At 40.0% G+C, this 20,832-nt stretch overlaps 2 protein-coding genes across 3 annotated transcripts; one reads left to right on the top strand and one right to left on the bottom strand.

Annotated features, from left to right (window-relative positions):
* Positions 1-348: 348 nt before the first annotated feature.
* LOC308397703 (tetraspanin-33) lies at positions 349-8,065 on the bottom strand. Its single transcript, XM_080883773.1, has 8 exons — positions 7,961-8,065; positions 5,963-6,020; positions 4,810-4,934; positions 4,661-4,735; positions 4,491-4,586; positions 4,272-4,400; positions 2,462-2,623; positions 349-2,376 (listed from the first exon to the last, which is right to left on the bottom strand). The coding sequence occupies exons 1-8, from the start codon at positions 8,015-8,017 to the stop codon at positions 2,236-2,238; spliced, it is 843 nt and encodes a 280-aa protein (XP_080739899.1). The 5' UTR covers positions 8,018-8,065; the 3' UTR covers positions 349-2,235.
* Positions 8,066-11,048: 2,983 nt separating this feature from the next.
* On the top strand, positions 11,049-20,549 carry plcxd1.2 (phospholipase C, X domain containing 1, tandem duplicate 2). Of its 2 annotated transcripts, XM_080882619.1 has the most exons (6): positions 11,049-11,424; positions 12,559-12,695; positions 19,322-19,450; positions 19,778-19,933; positions 20,022-20,205; positions 20,276-20,549. In XM_080882619.1, exons 1-6 carry the CDS (start codon positions 11,343-11,345, stop codon positions 20,539-20,541), a joined length of 954 nt encoding a protein of 317 aa, XP_080738745.1. In that variant the 5' UTR covers positions 11,049-11,342; the 3' UTR covers positions 20,542-20,549. The 2 variants fall into 2 exon arrangements, with proteins under 2 accessions (XP_080738745.1, XP_080738746.1); XM_080882620.1 differs by lacking the exon at positions 19,322-19,450.
* The last annotated feature ends 283 nt before the right edge of the window (positions 20,550-20,832 follow it).

Genomic DNA, 20,832 nt, shown 5'->3' with positions numbered 1-20,832 from the left:
TAATAATTAATTAAATGTTTCATTCATTCATTAAAATTAGAATTGATTAATTGAATAAATATTTCAATAATTAATTACATGCCCATTCATTTGATTTAAAACATTTAAAAAACACTTTTTAAAATTTATTTCAAATTGTATTTAACTATTGACACATTTAATTAATTATTTATTTATTACATTTTTAATTAATCATTGACACAGTTAATTAATTATTAAATTATGTATTTTTTTTTTCAATTCATTTTGCCACTTCTGACCCTCCATACTTTTCAAGGCACCCAAAGCGCTTTACAATACCACTATTCATTCACTCTCACATTCACACACTGGTGGAGGCAGCTACAGTGCTTAATACTTAAAGGCAAGGATGCTTCAATCTTAGAGATAAACTGCAACAATCACACTCTCCCATCTGAGGGAAAAATGCAGAACCATCTGGAAACACCAATATACTGATACACAGCAGCGTTTGAGTACTAACCACAGCAGTATTGGAATTTCTACTCATAAATGTAATATATTGCACATAATTCATTCCGGTTTGGTAAAGTACTTCAGTAGCTTACTCTCTCTGCAACATGGCCTGATATGTATTGTTGTATAATTTCACAATATACACCTCTGGCCCTGCTGAGAGACCCAACCCTTATCCTAATGTAGACACAAACAAGAGCTCTCTGTTAATATTTAAGTTGAAACTCAAAGCAAACAGCAAAGTTCAGTTTACACTGTAAGTACTTTCCATCTAACCAATTAATAAACGACTTGCTTTACCTCCTGAGCTGCAGCCACCCCAATAGCATGTAAGCACGCCATCTCTGCAGGTATTTAGAAATAGTTGATGTCATTCAGCAGCAGCCTTTTCATACAATAATAATTTATGGTAATATGGTAAAACTTAGGTAAGGCAGTGGGATGGCAAGCTGCACAGGCCTGGTGTTTAAATCCAGTGGTTAGCTGGGGCCTTTCTGTTTGGAGTTTGTCTGCATGAGTTCCAGATACATGCATGGGGTTAGGTTAACTGGTTGTCCTAAACTGGCCATAGATGTGAATGTTTGTCTCTCTGGGTTAGTCCAGCAATAGATTGGCAACCTGACGGGAGAGGTTGGTCTGTTTGAACAGCTAATAGCAGACGTGCAGACAAACACAGCTTTTAGAGTTTTTGTTAATTTAGCTCTTTTTTTTTTAAATCTATTTCTATCACAATATGTATTTTATTTATCACATTATAGGATATAAAGGGTTCAGAACAGTTTCATAATAAAACAGTACAAACACAATCACAGACACATGCTCTGCAGTCTCTTTACACCAAAGCTTCCCCAGGCCGGATCTATTGGCAAATTAAACCAAATAAACACAGATCAAAATAAAGACTTTAGTTAGTTTTGTAAGCACATAATATTCTTTCAATGTTCATTCATTTCTTGTTTATAGATCCCAAACAGCCAACACATTCTTTTCCCATGTCAAATGCAGGTCATTCTCATTGCTGGGCTGTAGCATGATGAATATTTATTAAAGCAGCAGGTGTGCTTCAGTTATGCACAAGGTGTCCTTTGGCGTTTGTCATTCCTCAGTGTAAAGGGTCACATTGCATCCAGAGTCACAAGCCCAAACCGAGTAGCTTTTAGTGCAGGCGGCTGAAAACAAAACAGCAAGTGGGATGAAAGGCTGCAGAAGGTCCCACAAACAGGACGCAAACTTCAGTCTCCTGGCTGATAAACATGCAACGCAGGCATCAGGAGGTCGGGGAGATTAGTCAGCCAGGAGAGTGGGGCTGAGCGACAAATGTACTTGGATAGCTTTAGAAATACATTAGGCTTTCACAGCATTAACTATGCTTACTTTAAGCTTTACAAGCCTTCACACTGGACAGAACGAGGCTGACTGACTTATTTCACTGACCAAAGAACAGCTTGCACATGATATGATAATGAAACATTTTCACATTATAAAAAACATATCTGTTCATGTCATGTTTTGACTAACTCAGATCTTTTTGGTGAATTATAAATTCTGTTTAGTAGAAAGGCAGCAAGAGAAACACTGAGCGCTACATAAAAATGACAAAACTGAGTTTCAGGGCTTTACACGAGGTAGTATTTCAACTGCCTCCTGGAGCCCAGCATCGATGCGTTCACCCACTGTACAAACCTCAAATCCACAGCTCAAACCTATAAATTCACAGTGTAAACACAGCATCCCCCACTTTCTCAACAAAGGGTTTTATTAATCATCAAACTCTGCAAAAGGAGGAAACCAGAGGCTCTCCTTCCTCTGCGATTTGCTTTGAGCTGCTTTTCTTTCCTGTCGCTGTAGGACGTTTTTTATCCAGCAGATCTGAACAGCAGCCAAAGCTATCATGCAGACCTGCTCAAGGAAACACACCAAAGATCAGAAACTGCTGTCAGTGACTTCAGAGGGTTTTTTGCAGCCAAACGTTCACTAGTGTTACCTCGAGCAGCAGCAGGCCGGCGGTCAGACCAGCCACCAGAAGCAGATTGTGTTTGGCCCACCAGACAATTTTATCCAGGCAGCCGATGGTGAATATGTCTTGACGGGCCAGTTTCTCCTCCAGCTGCTGCATCCCATAACCACACATGGTGTTCAGTACAGTCTGCAAAAGAAAGAAGCTGCTTAAGGTAACACAAAAAGGGCTTTGATGCACTGAACACCAGCATGGACAAGAAGTTAATTTGTGCATGGATTCAACGTTCACCTGTATCAATAGTTTCAGCTCATCTTGTTTCATCCTGCCCATCAAACAGGGTGTGAGCTGAACTGGAAACAGCCATCGCTGCCTCCCAGTCTCCGAGTAGACACACCTACGGTATCAATTTTACAATTTTGTCCTCGAGTAATCGTATTCACAAGATTTTCAGAAAACTTGACCTCTGACCGTCAAATTTTCTGAAAAGCTCATTTAAATTTGATACCATAGGTGTGTCTCGTGTGATCTTCTTTGACTTTTTTAAGAATGCCTCCAGTGCTAGCTCTCCACAAGGACGCTACCTAAAAGGTGTACCTTAAAGGATCTGCAGCTACTGAAAAGAGTAAGCATAAAGGGAGGAACGACTTTAGGTGGCAAATAATTTCAAATCCCACAAACACAGTGGCTGTCGTTCTCATGGCCAGTGTTGAGTCACGTCGAGTGTAGCAGAGATTCATTTGCATTTAAGCTGATGATGCTTAGATTAATTCACTGAATTCCACCGTTATACCAACTGTATATGATTTAGTGCAGCGGTCCCCAACCCCCGGGCCACGGACCGGGCCCGGGGGTCGAGGCTCGGGTGTGAAATTTATGGTTTTCAGGGTTTTTATCGTTAACTCGGTTTCCCTGGGTCTTTCTCGTGTTGCAGTTGTGTCTTATTTTGAAAGAAATATTTACGCGTTACCATAGCGACCAGAGTGCATTAAGGGGCAGAGAGGAGGATGTTACTCTCAGTGTTGTTGGTGCATTTCAGGAGGACGCTGCTAATAAAGTTACACAGTGAATTAATATTTATTATTATATTTACAAAACACCACAGTTTTTGTCTCGGTCGCATCATTTTATTTTGTTGTATTTATCCGCGACACCTTAAAGGCCGGTCCGTGAAAATATTTTCTGACATTAAACCGTTTACGCTGATTTAGTGTAAAGACAAAATACAGCATACTGTTAGTGAAGGAAAGGGAAATCAGCTCATGAAACATCTGCTTACATCCTGTTAAATTCAATTATAAATCCACAAAGACCAGCAGGTCAGCTGATCACAGCCTGAACACAAAGAAAATCTGAGTTCACATTAGAAATGATTGTTAGCTGTGACTCTTTTCCCCACGTGGAGCCACTACAGCCGCTCCCAGCTGTTTAGATGAAGAGGAAAACTTACCATTTACAACGACGCCATTATTGAGGCAACTGAAGAAGTCACTCTTGTGTCCTACATAACCGAATTTAGATTTGAACATTTGTATTATCATGTATAATATTATTTTATTATTATTATATTAATACAGCGCAGGGTTCAGTTGCTTTTGCATAAACATCCATGCTAGAACTGTCCTTAGGAGCTACTTTTTACTTTCTTGCTTTGAGAACATTTCAGAGCTTTTTCACCTTTACTTGAGTAAAGAAGGAGATTCAGTACTTCAGCTTTTACTAGAGTGTTTTTTAAACACAAGTATCTGTATTTCTACTTAAGTAAAGAATGGAACAGCCTTGGTACACCTGAGGCATCCCAAACACATCCAGGACTGGCTCACTGACTGGTTCTGACCTGGTTCTGCAAGCGAATGCAGCAGGAGAAGGGAACTCCACAGGCCTCCAGACTCGGGTTGGTGTCCGAACACTCAAAGTAGGCGTTACGGGACCAGTTTTTATAGCTTTCAACTCCACAGCACTGGAACTGCAATCACAGTGAAGCAGAAGCACAGTCATAACAACATTAAAAAAGAAAGAACAAAAAAGATTACTGACTCTTAAAACTCGTCTCCACCTTCTTCTGGATGAAGTCAATGGCGTTCTCCAGGTCTTGGTCCTCCCTGTATCGTTCAATTGCCTTCATCATCAGCCTCTCAGTTCTCTCCATCACCTGAAAAACAAGAGAACTGTCACGTTGGTTTGTTTACTGCTTCGGTTTAGTACGATTTCTCGACGTCTTGTTACCGTATCAGTGAAAAAGTATCCCACGAATGCAGCTGCGATCTGCAAGAGTAAAATGGCCACCAGGAGTCCCACAAACTGCAGGAAAATAGGAGCTGATTAGAACAGACGGCCAGAGTCAGAACAAGATAAAAACCAGCACACTGACATACCATCTTCAGCAAGCAGATGGTGTTACGCAGCGCCCCGAAACATCCGAGGAACGTGATGAGGAACATCACAGAGCCGACGACGATCAACAGTAGAGCGGGATCAACCGTCAGGGTGTCAACCACATCTATACACACACATACACACATACACACACAGTATATGTTTGCACTTCTATGTTTGTGGATATGATGGATTTCCAGGACCCTTATCCTGACTTAAAGATGATCATAACACGGACCCGAAACCCAAGTCCTTGAAAAATCTCTTTTAAGGTCTTTCCAAAAGTGAAGACATGGCTAAATGTCCTCGCTTACCTATTGTTAGCAGAACTTACCCCGACTTAAACCTGATTCCAAAATGGACCCTGGAACCCAAAAGGTCATTTTGGGAATCCTGGAAAAGTCCTTCACAAAGTCTGCCTCAGTGCTTTGACCGGGTCTAAATCCCAGTTGTTTTCCAGAGGTTCGTGAACGAGCCAACATTCACCTCAACATCAGTGATAACACAAGAGCGAGTAAACGTTGAAACATGTCTGAATAACTTTGTGGCTCATCCTCAGGAATGTGATCAACAAGCCTTGTTTTGATTACCCGACATACATACAGTCGTTATTCCAGGACCACCGACTTGGAGACTTTCACAATCCATAAAACAAATCTTTGCTTAATTAGTTTGAATCTTCACAAAGTGACTGTGTGGACAGATTTTATAACCCTGGCATCAGTAATTAATATTTTACATATCAAGAGACTGGTAGGGTCTGTACTCGTTACACTCTCACACTGTTTCCATGACAACTTGATCAACTTCCTCCCACAGTCCAAAACATGGAAGGTGATTCAAAATTGGCCACATGTATGAATCTGAGTGTGAATGGTTGTCAGACTCTGTGTTGTACCTGCAGTAGACTGGCAACCTGTCCAGGTCGTAGCCTGGTTCCACCCACCCTATGACTCATCTAGAGATAGCTACCAGATATCTATATGTGAGAATTAGACAAAACAAAGCCGAGACAAACCTTCATACAATCTTGACTGTGCACAATAAAGATAACATTCAGACAAAATGCAGAGAAATGAGGCTTAAATTCCTTTCATTTTTTAATAATGCCAGGAAAAAATCAATAATTCAAAGTGGACTAAACTAACCCACCTTTCTCTCTGGCGATCTTAGCATAGATCCCCACTGCTGTAAGTATGGCACTCACAACCTGCAAAGTGGCAGAGAAACGCAGATTTCATTAAAACAGAGGAACAGCTGTAACTAGCTCTACTGTCACTGGAATTAACATCATTTTCATTTCTGTGACTGTGGCTTAGCCTGGATGAGACGAAGCCCACTTGGAAATGACGACATGAACACCTAGATTTGCATCCTGATTGGGTCTTATCAGTCCCACAGATTAGACCAGAGCAGTTCAACTGACATATTGTTTTCACATTGTTGTGGCTTCTGCTGGCGATGGATGTCACACTCGCAGTGCCTCCCGAGTATGCCACCATGTTTACTTTGAAACAGGCCCCAGTCCAAAGTTTCCCCTGCTTTACGTTCCATCTCACTATCGGTCCAAGAAGACACATTTCTGCTCTTACTTTCTGCTATTGTTCTTCCTCTGCAGTATTTTCTATTGCTTCCTGTTTACCAGCACATACATGCCGTTTTGTGTATGGTGAGAATGTAAGTATAAATGGAGATTATCTCTGAAACTGTTCTAAAAATACTTGACAGAACAGAGATGGTTTTATTGGAAAACATCGTCTTAAATATAAAGTGTATCAGTGTGGTTGTTATCCTGGCCCTTCACACAGCCCCTCACTTCATCCTCTCTGTGAAACAACCCGTTTTGGCCTCCTCTTTCTTTAAATGCCTCCCTAAGAGCCCACTTTCATTTTGATTGGCCAGCTTCTGGAAGCCTGCCCGGGAGCAAGCTACAGCTTCTAGGGCTGAAAAACGAAGCCATTGTGGAAGCATCAAAACCTGCAGTTCCTCTAAAGGCCACTTGGATAACTGTGAAAAAAAAAAATTTAATCTTATAATAAAGTTTGCACTGTTAAGATGTGGCTTCTTTAGCTGACAGCTAAATACTAACAGTGTTCAGTTGTGATAACAGACCAGGAAGTGTGTGCTCCGGTTTTGTTGAGTGAAGTTCTACTATTTGTATGTCATTTAGCACTGAGTAGCAGATATCTGCTAGCATGCTGGCAATGTCCATCTCTACGCCTGACATATGAAAAATAACTGGTTATTTTTACAGAGTACCTCCTTTGTTACTTTCTGTACACGCCATCTTTCTGGCCTTCATGGGAAAGAAGCCCTCCCCTGCTAGAGATTATTGATGATTGAAATCCGCATCATTTAAAGGCACAGCATAGATTTGTATTGCTATGCAGATGATACCCAGTTTCTATTCATGAAGCCAGATGACAAACACCAGCTAGTTAAACTACAGTAATTTCCCTGCTGGGTGAACCTCCAACTCTGAGGTCATGGTCCTCACCCAGAAAAGGGTGAAGAAATCACGGATACAAGCAGCGGAAATGAGCGTCCTCTAAAGGGTGGCTGGCCTTTCCATTACAGGAAGGATGAGGAGCTTAGCCATCTGGGAGCTGCCACTCTGGCCCTAAAACTCTTAGAATCCAGATACTTACTTTAGGTGGCATTGATTTGGCTTCCAGTAATGTTGGATTTGTTAAATATTTGCACATTAAACAGTGTAGGACTGCTTTCTTGCATTTCCAAAATATCTTTAAAGATGGAAACATCCTGTCTCAGAGTGGCGCTGAAAAAGTAGCTGATGGATTTATTACTTCTAGGTTGGACAATTGTTGTAGTTTATTATTATCAAGCTGCCCTAAAAACTCGCTGATCCAAACTGCTGCAGTAAGGGTACTAACAGAGAGAGAGAGCATGTTTCTCTGATACTGGCTTTTCTTCACTGTTAAATCCAACATATCTAAATAAAATCAGAAGGATAAATGAGTTAATATTAAATATTAAAATGCTGTTTGTAGCTCATCTTCTTCCTCTGTTATGGTGCAACTGAGGCATTTAGTCACTATTATGCAACAGGCTTGCTACTATCACGCACTAATGAAAGTATGATGCTACATTTTTTTAAACAATAAATTGCTTAAAATGGGAGAGACTCACCCAAAAGAAGTAGCAGAAGATGAATAAGGTGTACTTAACGCCTCGGTATCCTCTCATGTCCTCTCAGCAGTGCTGTTGTTCTGTCAGACTGTCGGAGGCTTGTTATCCACTGAGACTAAAGCAGGACATGTGTCGGCCTGCTGAGGCATTCCTGCTGCTGAGGGAGGAGACATCTGTCACTTTCTAATCTCATCCACTGTGTCTCACCTTTTTGGAGACAGCCCCTTCTGTTTATGATTTGATGTCTCCAAATAATCTTTAACTTTTGTGAATTCAGTGAACTTCTAGAATCACAGCTTTGCGATTTCAAAGAAAGAAACATAGCAGGAGAGCTAGCTCATATCATCCGTCTGTGTCACGCTGGTTTCCCTGTGGAAACAAATTAGTTAAAATAACTTTTCTCCACTCACTTCATTCATTGTGTGTTCTGTTACAACTGGCTCATGAGATGCAAAATAAAATCAAGAGTTCACGTTTTTTATTTTATTTTGTGTTTTGGAAACATGGGGTTTATTTGTTCACGGTTTTTATGGGCAGCTGAGGGTATGAGCAGGATGCTGACTCAAAGTAGAGCTGGGACTAATCTATATCAAAAGAAGCAGCTAGAAGGCCCCCTGCACGCCTGCTAGGTGAGGTGTTTTGGGCACACAGCTGCAGACTCAGGACACAGGCTGAAGAGATTATGTAATAGTAAATGGACTTTTTCTGTGCTTTTTTGGGGGGGTTAGGATACTTTGACCAGAGCAGCCAGGGTTTGAACCACCTACCTTCCAATTACACCTCCCTGCTCTACAGTCATGGATTAAAAAAAAAAATACAGGCTCATCAAAGTTCAAATGAACAGGTATTGTGCATATATGGATGCTGGCAAGAACATCTGGACACTTAGCAGTTAAACCCATGCATCACCCAAAGCCACAGTATTGCTAGCAAGGGTTCATAAAATTATGATTACTCATGAAGCTCATTGTGAGCTTTGCAAACAAAACTGTGTGCAGAACAACAGGGCTCCCAGATTTCATTTAAAATATATTTGTCCAGATTTGTGTTTTTAATCATGTATTTCTCTGTCTTTTTTTTAAGAACTCCCACAGCAACACGCCTGTAAGGAAGAGAAAGTTCCCACTTCTCACCTGTATGACCCGAAAGGAACTCCAGTCTGGAACAGGAGGTCCCAGAGAGTCCACACAAACAGGAAGCCATAGTTCTGCAATTTTTTTGAGAAAGAAATTTGGTGAAAGCAATAAACTAACATGCTGCATGAAAATCCACAAAGATCTCATCAGATGTTCACGCAAAACATCAGAAAAGATTCTGCTGTAACTCTGAACTACAAGCCGAGATGAGAACCCACATCAGTGAGAAGGCCACGGGACACGTGGGAAAAGATTTACCCTCAGTAGTAACTTGTCCTCATGATAACTCCCACATACAGTCATATTGAATTCAATTCAATTTTATTTATATAGCGCCAAATCACAACAATATTGCAGACACATATGTAAGAAAACATTATCTGAAGTTAATTTTAAAAAGATGTATTAATACATTTTACAAGATCTGGGTCTCATCTGTGTCACACTACACATGCGTGTCATGTGTGTCACAAATGATCATTCTTAGGAATACCATGGATTTTTATTTTAAAAGGTACCTATTGTAAATTAATGTATTTAAAATAGTTTCAAACCAAATTCACTAAAGCGATGAACAAATTTCAAACAAATCACTGCTACAGTTTCATGTTCAAAACATGAAGTTGTGGGGCTGAAATGCGCTTTGTGTAATGCCCGTTTAGACCACAAGGTGGTGCAGTGACTCAGTAACCTTGAACCAGGCAAGTCAACAAAACAAACACTTAAATGAGACCTTTTATGTTGCTATTACCTGGCATCATAAAAAGCACAGACCGCTTAGGAAAACCATGTGCTGAGGTGTGAGTGCTCTAATATTTAACATTTATGGTTCAGTACCCGCTGAGAGGTTTGTGCCATTTTTCTTGTTTGAGTTATTAATATAATTTGATTTTTACTACAGTTATGCAGCAGCTGGAACCTGGCAGGGCCTGGTGACTGCAATAAAATAAAAACGGCACAGAAAAAACTACTTTGTGAACGCGCTGTTTCCTACAAACACCGGGGTGAACGGTGCCGTCAAGCTGTGGCCCAATAATGCAAATTTCGTGCTGTACGCGGGTTTTAATGCAAATTTGGTGGATCCTGTGAAGCCTGTTAGCGCCATTATTGATTTATTTATTCATTCATTTAATAATTATTATTTATTTCCCGGTCTCGAGTACAGTTTTGGTATTTGGGACGTCACAGCCTTCGAAAGAAACAAAATACAACATTTTCCCGTTTCACAGTAAAGTCTTTATAGAGATGTCCAGCAATGAATCTACTGAAGTCTTTCCAAAATGTTCCAGTGTATGAACAGATCCAGAGGTGCTGCACAGTCTCAGGATGGCTTCCACAAAATCCACAGCTCACATTTATGTCCCTTTTGAACTTCGTCATGTAATGATTAGCAGGATAAAATTCATGCAGTATTTTAAATGAGACTTCCTTCACTTTATTCGTTACCAGATACTTGTTAGGAATTGTCCATACTCTTTTCCAGTTAATGTCACTGACAAAGGAATTCCAATAAGAGACCAAATGTGGGAAAGTTAGAGATTCTGTCTGGAATATTCTTATTACTTTTACTGTGGTTTGTTAGACAGATTCTTCCTATGTGTGAATCTGGGTTGGGGAGAGAAACAGATGATATGCAAGGTTGAACACTCCAATGGACCAATCAGCATGCATTAGAAGAAGATTGACGTTTTAATGGCCCAAATCTGCTTCCGTGTAGGAAAACTAAAGAATACGAGTCTTGTGTTATTTACCTTTTCGTCGACTACTGTTATTGTATGTGTGTAAGGTGTCTTAAAGCAAGAAAACAATTATAATTTTCGCTGTTTAGCGCCATTGAGTTTACCTCCCGAGCGCCCTCTGCTGTGCCAACGGCTGAACTGCCGTAAGTAATAGTGGGGCGGCTCTTGGTCCACCATTAAAAAAAAACTACAGTGATTTAGAAACAGTGACCGACAAATATAAAAATGACGTGTCGCTCAAAACTTCCTGTTTGGGGAAGTCGTGGTGACTTCAAAGAAACCCGCTGCTACGAAAGTTTTCGGAGACTTTTCCAAATGTCCCTAAATGATCCACATATGACTGAGCTGTCAGTGGAAACCAGGAAATTAAAGCTTTTCCTGAGTCCCTCCTCCTCTGTCTCATGTAGTAGCTTGTTTGCTTAAAGATCAGCGCACAGGGGATTAAAACCGCATCGATCACTCGAAACAGATCTACCGGATCAATAACTCGGTGAGTGACTGAGCGACATGGATGCGAGCTGCCGGGACTGGATGTCAGCCTTGCCTGAAGAGCTGTGGGACGTTCCTCTCACACACCTGGCCATTCCAGGTACATTCGCACATTTAGGATTCCTCGTGAATTTATAGACGCACAGCGCAGCCAACAGTCGTGTAATTGTCGTATTTCTGTGTTTAAATATGTTGACAGTCACCTGAAGTTTTAAGGCGCTTTAAACACAAAAATATCAAAAGCATCAGTGTTACAATTTTCTACCAATGGAAAATCACTAAATACGTTTACTTAATATTGAAGTAATACCTGGTAATACTTTATGTCAGTACTATTTATTCTACTTTACATGTGTACTTCAACACTAGACTTTTCCTTCCACTAACGTATTTCACAACTACTTTATATTTTTATTATTTATATGCAGTGTAAGAAATGTGTTATCTCTGTGGTTTAAAACTCTGCATATTCACAGACAGATTTGTTTTTGGCTGTGTGCAAACCAGACCACATTTCCCCTGTTTTGGCTACTTCACACTGGCTGCAGCGCGTCATAGATTTCATTGTTTGTTTTTAAGTCACTGGATGGGTTAGCCCTGCCTCACCTTTCTGGTTTTTAAACTATGCACACTCCCAAAAGATCATTGCTGTCAGCTGGCTGGATGCTTCTGGCCTTTACTGAGAAACAGATTAAGGTGTAGAGGACATCGGGCCTTTGTTGTAGCGACACTGAACAGTTGACCTCACCAACCACCACCACCGACATCTTCAAACCCTGTTTGAAAAATCATTTTCATGTGAAGCTGAGCCGTTTTGCTTGTGTTGTTTGTTATTCTTTTAGTTTTACAAAACTGAAAGAATGGACTCGATGTGTGAAGTTAGACCTGGTCACCCTGACCTTTGGGGCTCCCCTCTCACTGGGAACATTGTTTTTTGTTTTAATTTAATTACATTTCTCTGATATTATTTTGATATTTTCACTCACAAATACAACATTTACATACATATTTTACACTCTGGTATTGTTACTTTCACTGAAGTAAATGATCTTCTTTTACCACTGGACAACAATTCAGACTGGGATTGTTACAGTTACACAAAACAGTCATGATCACACACACACACAGTAAACAACAAAGTCAACATTTATCAGATAAACAAGCAAGTAAGAATTTTTTTGAAGCAACTTGCGCCACAAACCAGTTTCTTTACTTTTAAAATGTGTTCCTGTAGGAAGCCACGATGCCATGAGTTACTGCCTGGACATAAACTCCCCGTTGGTCAGGGCTGAGTCGGACTTTTTCCGGCTCCTGGATGGAGTTTTTAGCTGCTTCACAAGGCCGGCCATTTTTAGATGGGCCACCACACAGGTAGGCACTGAAAATACAACCACTGCGCTGTCACTATGTCGGCAAAGGTGTGAGGACAACTGAGAAGTCAGTGCCATGGGTGCTGAGACGAGACGGTCCCAAGTTTAAACAGGTTGTTTGGTCTTCTTAATATACTTATTTAAAAAAAGTTGTTGGCTGCAGACAGAAAGACTGTAAGTTGATGATAGAAAGCAAAAATGGGAAGAAATACATTTAAACACTCCACATGTGAGTAGTCATGTGATCCAGTGTTGCTGTACAAATATTGATTGTAGTACAAAATGCTGTTTATATGCCAAAAAAGTTCTTAACTAGTCAGTGTGCTTTGCAAATGTATTTACAGACCAGGGCCCTGTGCTTCGTACGTCGCTTACTACATCCAAGATCAAATGAAACATCCAAGACCAAACCATCGCGCTAACCGTGAGCGCGCTAATCCGGTTCCCCGAACACACCTGCTGTTGACGATTAGTACAGCTGGGTGAAGTAATGTGCGATCACTGGGTGCCGTAAAAGGGGCCACGCATCGATAGCAGAAACAGTGATCGGCAACCCTCTGATTGGTCGGCGAAAATGTCGAAGGAGTGCGCTCGGCTCGGTATTTTTCGGCAGCAGAGCAAGAACTCCTGAGTGAGGGATTTCAGGAGTTTCAGAGTTAAATCAGAACGCAAGGGAACACTGCAAAGGCTGCAAAAGCAAGGAGCGAGGGCTGGCAGGAAGTTGCTGACAAATTAAACTCGTAAGTAATTTAATAATAACAATAATAATGGAGTGGATTTATATAGCGCTTTTCAAGGCACCCAAAGCGCTTTACAATGCCACTATTCAGTCACTCTCACATTCACACACTGGTGGAGGCAGCTACGGTTGTAGCCACAGCTGCCCTGGGGCAGACTGACAGAAGCCAGGCTGCCATATCGCGCCATCGGCCCCTCTGGCCAACACCAGTAGGCGGTAGGGTAGATTTATATTACACTATATTATCCAATATTATATTACATTATATTATATTGTTATATTATATCCTCTTTCACATTAGAGCCACAACAGGACCCACTAGAACATGGGAACAAGTAAAAGTGAAATATAAGAATATCCTACAGAATGGTAATATTTATCACTTATATTGCTTTTAGTCTCTTGGAAAGAGACCCTGAAATAATCTGTTTGTTTGTTCATAACAGCAACCAAGAAAAGGGCAGAGCAAAAAAAGACAGGTGGTGGTCCTGCACCCCCTCGTCAACAAGTTGGTTAAGTGAATAATACCCTCACGGGAAAATCGATATCTCTCTATGAGCACACTGTCGCGCTGAGCTAAAGGATCCTGTCTGTCCCGCAATATACGCTGAATTCTGAGGACTCTCCTTATCAATCTTGCACCTTCCGCAATGGGTTGCTCGCGTAAACGGACAGGATATGACTGCGACAGACTTCCCAAATCCACCTTCGCTTTTATAGCCGTGGTCTCTCATCTTGATTACACGAAGTAATTTACAATTACTACTCTGAAATATGAATTACATCTGAAATAATCACATACATGTAATAGAATGTTAATAGTACATTTCCCTTTTTTAGGAAATGACCTGTGTGACATCAATAAAAGGATCAAGTGCTGCATTATCTTTAGTTACATTGATGTTATTTATTTATGGTGAAACAGTGGTGGTATATCACTGGTGTCAAGCCAGCCTCCAATTCGAGACTTGCAGTCAAGCCAGCCTCCAGTTTGTTTTACGTTCCCTGTGTATTCAAAGTATTACGGGAATGGATGTGGAAACCGGATTTCAAAATAAAAGCCAACTTCGAGTGAATTAACAGATATGTTAAGAACATAATAACATATAATTTAGGCTTCTTTTTTTTTTTTTTACAAACTCTAATGTTAGATCTATATGACACAGCCTTGTACCCTAATTGTGCCCTGTCACTATCAAGGCCATCTTATTTTGGATTTCAAAGTAAAAGCCCTGTGAATCTTCATTTTTGAACTACTCTTTCAATGACTTAATAATGCTCTTAAAAGCAAAAGTCGTATTTCCAAATACTATTTGAACTTTATATCAACACTTTCCAACCACAGTCTTTTTACAGTGATACCATATCAATATCAAGTCAGTCTGATTTTGCCTTTCATAGTAATGGCCCTTTGAAATTGTCCATAATTGACTTAATCTTCTAACGATTCAAAATGCTCTAAAATGAAAAATTCTTGTTTCCACAGGGTAATTCCACCTTAGATCAACAGTATACAGCCCCACAGTGATACCATATCAATATCAAGTCATTCTGATTATGCCTTCCAAAATAAAAGCCTTTTTAAATTGTCCATAATTGACCTAACTTTCAGTGATTTCAAAATGTTTTAAAATGGAAATTTCCTGTTTCCACAGGATAATTTCACTTTAGGTCAACAGTATACAACCTGACGATGTTACCATATCAATTTCAAGTAATTCTGATTATGCCTTCCAAAATAATGGCCTGTTGAAAATGCCCATAATTTACCTAACTTTCAGTGATTTCAGAATGCTCTAAAAAGGAAGATTTCAGTTTCCACAGGGTAATTCCACTTTAGATCAACAGTATACAACCCCACAGTGATACCATATCAATATCAAATCAGTCTGATTTTGCCTTCCAAAATAAAAGTATTTTCAAATTGCCCGTAGACGACCTACTCGTTTAACGATTTCAAAATGCTCTTAAATTGCTCTTTATATTTTAAGTCTGTGGAAAGATGTCATTCTAAATAAAGAAATTACAAAACAGCTTGCAAACCAACCATGACATCTTTCCACAGACTTAAAATATAAACGTACTATCAATTACAACCTAGTGGCAATTTCAGCTTCCTTTTACATCATCTTTATGATTCAATTCTGTCATAATCAATTGAGTCTGATTTTGCTTTTCAAAATGAAAACCCAATATGTGTTGAAACAGCAATTTTCATTTTTAAAACATTCTGAAATAATTGAAAGAGTATATCACATATGGACAAATTCGACGGGCCATTAATTTGAAAGGCGAAATCAGACCAACATGAAATTTACATGGTTTTACTGTCGGGTTGGATACTGTTGATCTAAAGTGGAATTATCCTGTGGAAACAGCATCTTTCAATTTAAGAGCATTTTGAAATCGTTAAACGAGTAGGTCGTCTACGGGCAATTTGAAAATACTTTTATTTTGGAAGGCAAAATCAGAGTGACTTGATCTTAACATCGTATCTCTGTGGGGTTGTATACTGTTGATTTAAAGTGAAATTATTCTGTGGAAACAGAAAATTTCCTTTTTAGAGCATTCCGAAATCACTGAAAGTTAGGTAAGTTATTGGCATTTTCAACAGGCCATTATTTTGGAAGGCAAAATCAGAATGACTTGAAATTGAAGTAGTACCATGGTGTGGATGTACACTTTTGATCTAACATGGATTCATCCTGTGGAAAGAGCAAGTTTCATTTTTAGAGCGTTCTGAATTCTTTAAAAGAGTAGGTCGTATATCGGCAATTTGAAAAGGCTTTTATTTTGGAAGGCAACATCAGACTGATTTGATATTGATATGGTATCACTGTGGGGCTGTATACTGTTGATCTAAGGTGGAATTACCCTGTGGAAACAGGAATTTTCCATTTTAGAGCATTTTGAAATTGTTCCAGGATCAAGTCAGATATGGGCAGTTTGAAAATGCTTTTATTTTTGAAAGCAAAATCAGAATGACTTGATATTGATATGGTAACATCGTGAGGTTGTATACTGTTGAACTAAAGTGAAATTATCCTGTGGAAACAGCAAAATTCTGTTTAAGAACATTTTGAAATCGTCAAAAAAGTAGGCCGTATATGCTCAATTTGAAAGGGCATTTATTTTGGAAGGCATAATCAGAATGACTTGATATTGATATGGTATCACTGTGGGGCTGTATACTGTTGATCTAAGGTGGAATTACCCTGTGGAAACAGGAAATTTCCATTTTAGAGCATTTTGAAATTGTTCCAGGATCAAGTCAGATATGGGCAGTTTGAAAATGCTTTTATTTTTGAAAGCAAAATCAGAATGACTTGATATTGATATGGTAACATCGTGAGGTTGTATACTGTTGAACTAAAGTGAAATTATCCTGTGGAAACAGCAAAATTCTGTTTAAGAACATTTTGAAATCGTCAAAAAAGTAGGCCGTATATGCTCAATTTGAAAGGGCATTTATTTTGGAAGGCATAATCAGAATGACTTGATATTGATATGGTATCACTGTGGGGCTGTATACTGTTGATCTAAGGTGGAATTACCCTGTGGAAACAGGAAATTTCCATTTTAGAGCATTTTGAAATCACTGAAAGTTAGGTCAATTATGGACAATTTAAAAAGGCTTTTATTTTGGAAGGCATAATCAGAATGACTTGATATTGATATGGTATCACTGTGGGGCTGTATACTGTTGATCTAAGGTGGAATTACCCTGTGGAAACAGGAATTTTCCTTTTTAGAGCATTTTGAAATCACTGAAAGTTAGGTCAATTATGGACAATTTGAAAAGGCTTTTATTTTTGAGAGCAAAATCAGAATGACTTGATATTGATATGGTATCACTGTGGGGCTGTATACTGTTGATCTAAAGTGGAATTACCCTGTGGAAACAGGAATGTGCCATTTTAGAGCATTTTGAAATTGTTCCAGGAGCAACTCAGATATGGGCAGTTTGAAAATGCTTTTATTTTTTAAAGCAATATCAGAATGTCTTGATATTGATATGGTAACATCGTGAGGTTGTATACTGTTGATCTGGAGTGGAATTACCCTGTGGAAACAGGAAATTTCCATTTTAAAACATTTTGAAATCACTGAAAGTTAGGTCAATTATGGACAATTTAAAAAGGCTTTTATTTTGGAAGGCATAATCAGAATGACTTGATATTGATATGGTATCACTGTGGGGCTGTATACTGTTGATCTAAGGTGGAATTACCCTGTGGAAACAAGAATTTTTCATTTTAGAGCATTTTGAATCGTTAGAAGATTAAGTCAATTATGGACAATTTCAAAGGGCCATTACTATGAAAGGCAAAATCAGACTGACTTGATATTGATATGGTATCACTGTAAAAAGACTGTGGTTGGAAAGTGTTGATATAAAGTTCAAATAGTATTTGGAAATACGACTTTTGCTTTTAAGAGCATTATTAAGTCATTGAAAGAGTAGTTCAAAAATGAAGATTCACAGGGCTTTTACTTTGAAATCCAAAATAAGATGGCCTTGATAGTGACAGGGCACAATTAGGGTACAAGGCTGTGTCATATAGATCTAACATTAGAGTTTGTAAAAAAAAAAAAAAAGAAGCCTAAATTATATGTTATTATGTTCTTAACATATCTGTTAATTCACTCGAAGTTGGCTTTTATTTTGAAATCCGGTTTCCACATCCATTCCCGTAATACTTTGAATACACAGGGAACGTAAAACAAACTGGAGGCTGGCTTGACTGCAAGTCTCGAATTGGAGGCTGGCTTGACACCAGTGGAATATCGCTGTTGCTTTCGTATAAATGAAGCAGACATACCTGCGTGGCCGCGATCTAATCCTGTTTACATAAAGTGAACCTGCTCCCGAGCAGGTTTACGCTTACGGCTCTGTTGCTATGACAGCAAGTCCCGGATGGGCTTCGGGGAACCGAACGATCCAGGATCACGCGAAATCGTCAACAATCTAATCCAGCTAACTTACTTAGCGAGGTACGAAGAACAGGCCCCAGGGCTCAGGAGCCAAGGTCTAAAAAAACGAATCAAGAAAACAGAAAAAGTGCAGCGATACTGTTTTTCACAGTTACTGCTGCTGTAGGAAATAAAAGGTCACGTGCCTGCCAGGTGCGAGCTAATCAAATGAACTTTATTAACTGAGCATCAGCATGCGTGAGTATCTCTGTAAAAGCAGAAGTTGTGACAGTTTCCTGGCCTGGAACATGCAGGTGTGTGTTGACAAGTGTTGACAGATTATTCCCACGTTAAAAACATGCAAAACAGCTGCCAACAGCTGGACATCCCTTCAAATTTCCGTCAGTGTCAAACCCTGCAATGTTCAGAGAAACGACAGAAAGCCCAAGAGCTGCATCTCACACTCAACAGGCCTCAGTTAGCATGTTAATCGTTAAAGTTCAGGATAACAAATTAGAAAAAGGCTGAAGGCTGTTTGGGAGGAGAAACCTTCTCTCTTATAAGAACATGGCAAAGCTGCATCTGAACAATCCACAAGATTTCTGGATCAGCGTCCTTAGGAGACCAAAGCGGAGATATTTGGTCATCATGCCAACTGTCAGGCACGGTGCTGGACATCTAGAGAAAAAGAACTATTGATTAAAAATATATCATTTGTATCTAAACGCAAATGATAAATCGTTTAAACTGGTTATGATGTAGAAAATGAGTGTTAAATAAAGTACTTTGCATGTGGTTGAAACAGGTAAGCTGGATGGAACCATGTAGAGTAAACCGAAGTTAGTCAGTCGAAAAAATGTTTGAAATGAATGCACGCAAAAATGGGAGGTGGTGTTGATGACGAGGTCATTGAATCCAGGACTGGTTTCAGTGACGCCTCCATCAGGAAATCATGTTGACCTCTTTCCTGTCAGGATAAAACCATTGAAGAACAGCTTTCAATGGGGATTCGGTACTTTGACCTTCGTGTTGCACACAAACCAAACGACTCGTCCAGCGACTTGTACTTCACACACGTCATATACACTCATGTGACCGTACTGGTGAGTTTAGCACTTTCACCTGACAGTTAGTGTTATTAGAAAAAACAAATCACTACTGCACAATTTTTTTCAAAGTTCAAGGTTCTGCTGCACCTGAATAGATCTCATTTCTATTGGATTGTATTATTTTGAGATGCAACAGAAAGTCTTTTAAACAATATTAGCATTTACCAGCTGGTACAGATTTTATCAGTTTTTGCTGGAGTTCTTTGTATGTCAGTTTATTTAGAGGTGGAGATTTCTACAAAGAGCTTAAAGGGTTCGGTTTATTTTTAAACGCGTAAGTCTGGCTCCTCTGGTAGTTACAGTGAGTATCCTATTTAACAGGAAACACTTGAGTCTGTTGCTGCTTGGCTCGAGGCTCACCCGAAGGAGATCGTTATCCTCGCTTGCAGCCATTTTGAAGGAATGGATGACAAATGCCACGAATCGTTCATTTGGTCCCTGAAGAAACTGTTTGGCTCTAAGCTGTGTCCCCAGAAGGTGAGCTTGTCTCTCTGCACAGGTGATTTATGGTACAAAAAATGTCTGGTGCACCGGGACTTAAGAGTGGCCCGCTGGTCCTCCACAGGAATCGGCGCTGACCTTGCGGAGTCTGTGGGCGTCGGGTTACCAGGTCATCCTCTCCTATGAATGCCAGCTTGCAGTGAGACATCAGGAGCTGTGGCCTCCCGTCCCTTACTGGTGGGCCAACCAGCGCAGAGCACATGGAGTCATGACTTACTTGGACTGGCACAAAGACCTGGGACGTCCAGGTGAGTTTGGACTGTAGAGATTAGATATGTATGCGCGTCAGTGGCTAAAAACTCCGTTTTCTCTCCTCAGAGGGCTTCTTTGTGTCCGGCCTGAACCTGACAGCTGACAGATATTACATCACCAAGAACCAGAAGGAATCCCTGCGGACGCTCACCTACAGCAACTGGGAGTATTTGAGGACATGGCTTGAGGAACAGAGTCCCGGATCAGACGCCGGGAGCCTCAACATCATCGCGGGAGACTTTGTGGGTTCACTGCCGCTCTGCTCTGCCGTGATTGCACTGAACCAAAAACTTTGCCGGAAGAACTCCAGACGGATGAAAAAGCATTATTAGCCACACCAAACCTCATTTCCTGTGTTCCTCGGTGTCTCACAGTTTACGTGAATTTTTGTCTCCACTAAGACTTGAAAGAACTGTAACTTCTGTCTGCCTCAACATCAACTCATGAGGGCATTTTATGCTTAGTACAACCTTTTTATTCCTATACTCGACTAGAGTGGCTTCGTGAAACCCTCAGTTTACCATAAAAACAAGCTGTTTTAGCCCCTCCCCCTTTAGCCAACTTTCTTCGGACTTGCTGCCAGTCGCAAGCAGAAGGTTTTCACAGCAGGTGTGTGTAGAAAG

This window comes from Rhamphochromis sp. 'chilingali' (assembly GCF_963969265.1).
Source record: "Rhamphochromis sp. 'chilingali' genome assembly, chromosome: 5".
Classification (NCBI taxonomy): Eukaryota; Metazoa; Chordata; class Actinopteri; order Cichliformes; family Cichlidae; genus Rhamphochromis; species Rhamphochromis sp. 'chilingali'.
This window is presented reverse-complemented; position numbering and strand designations above follow the sequence as displayed.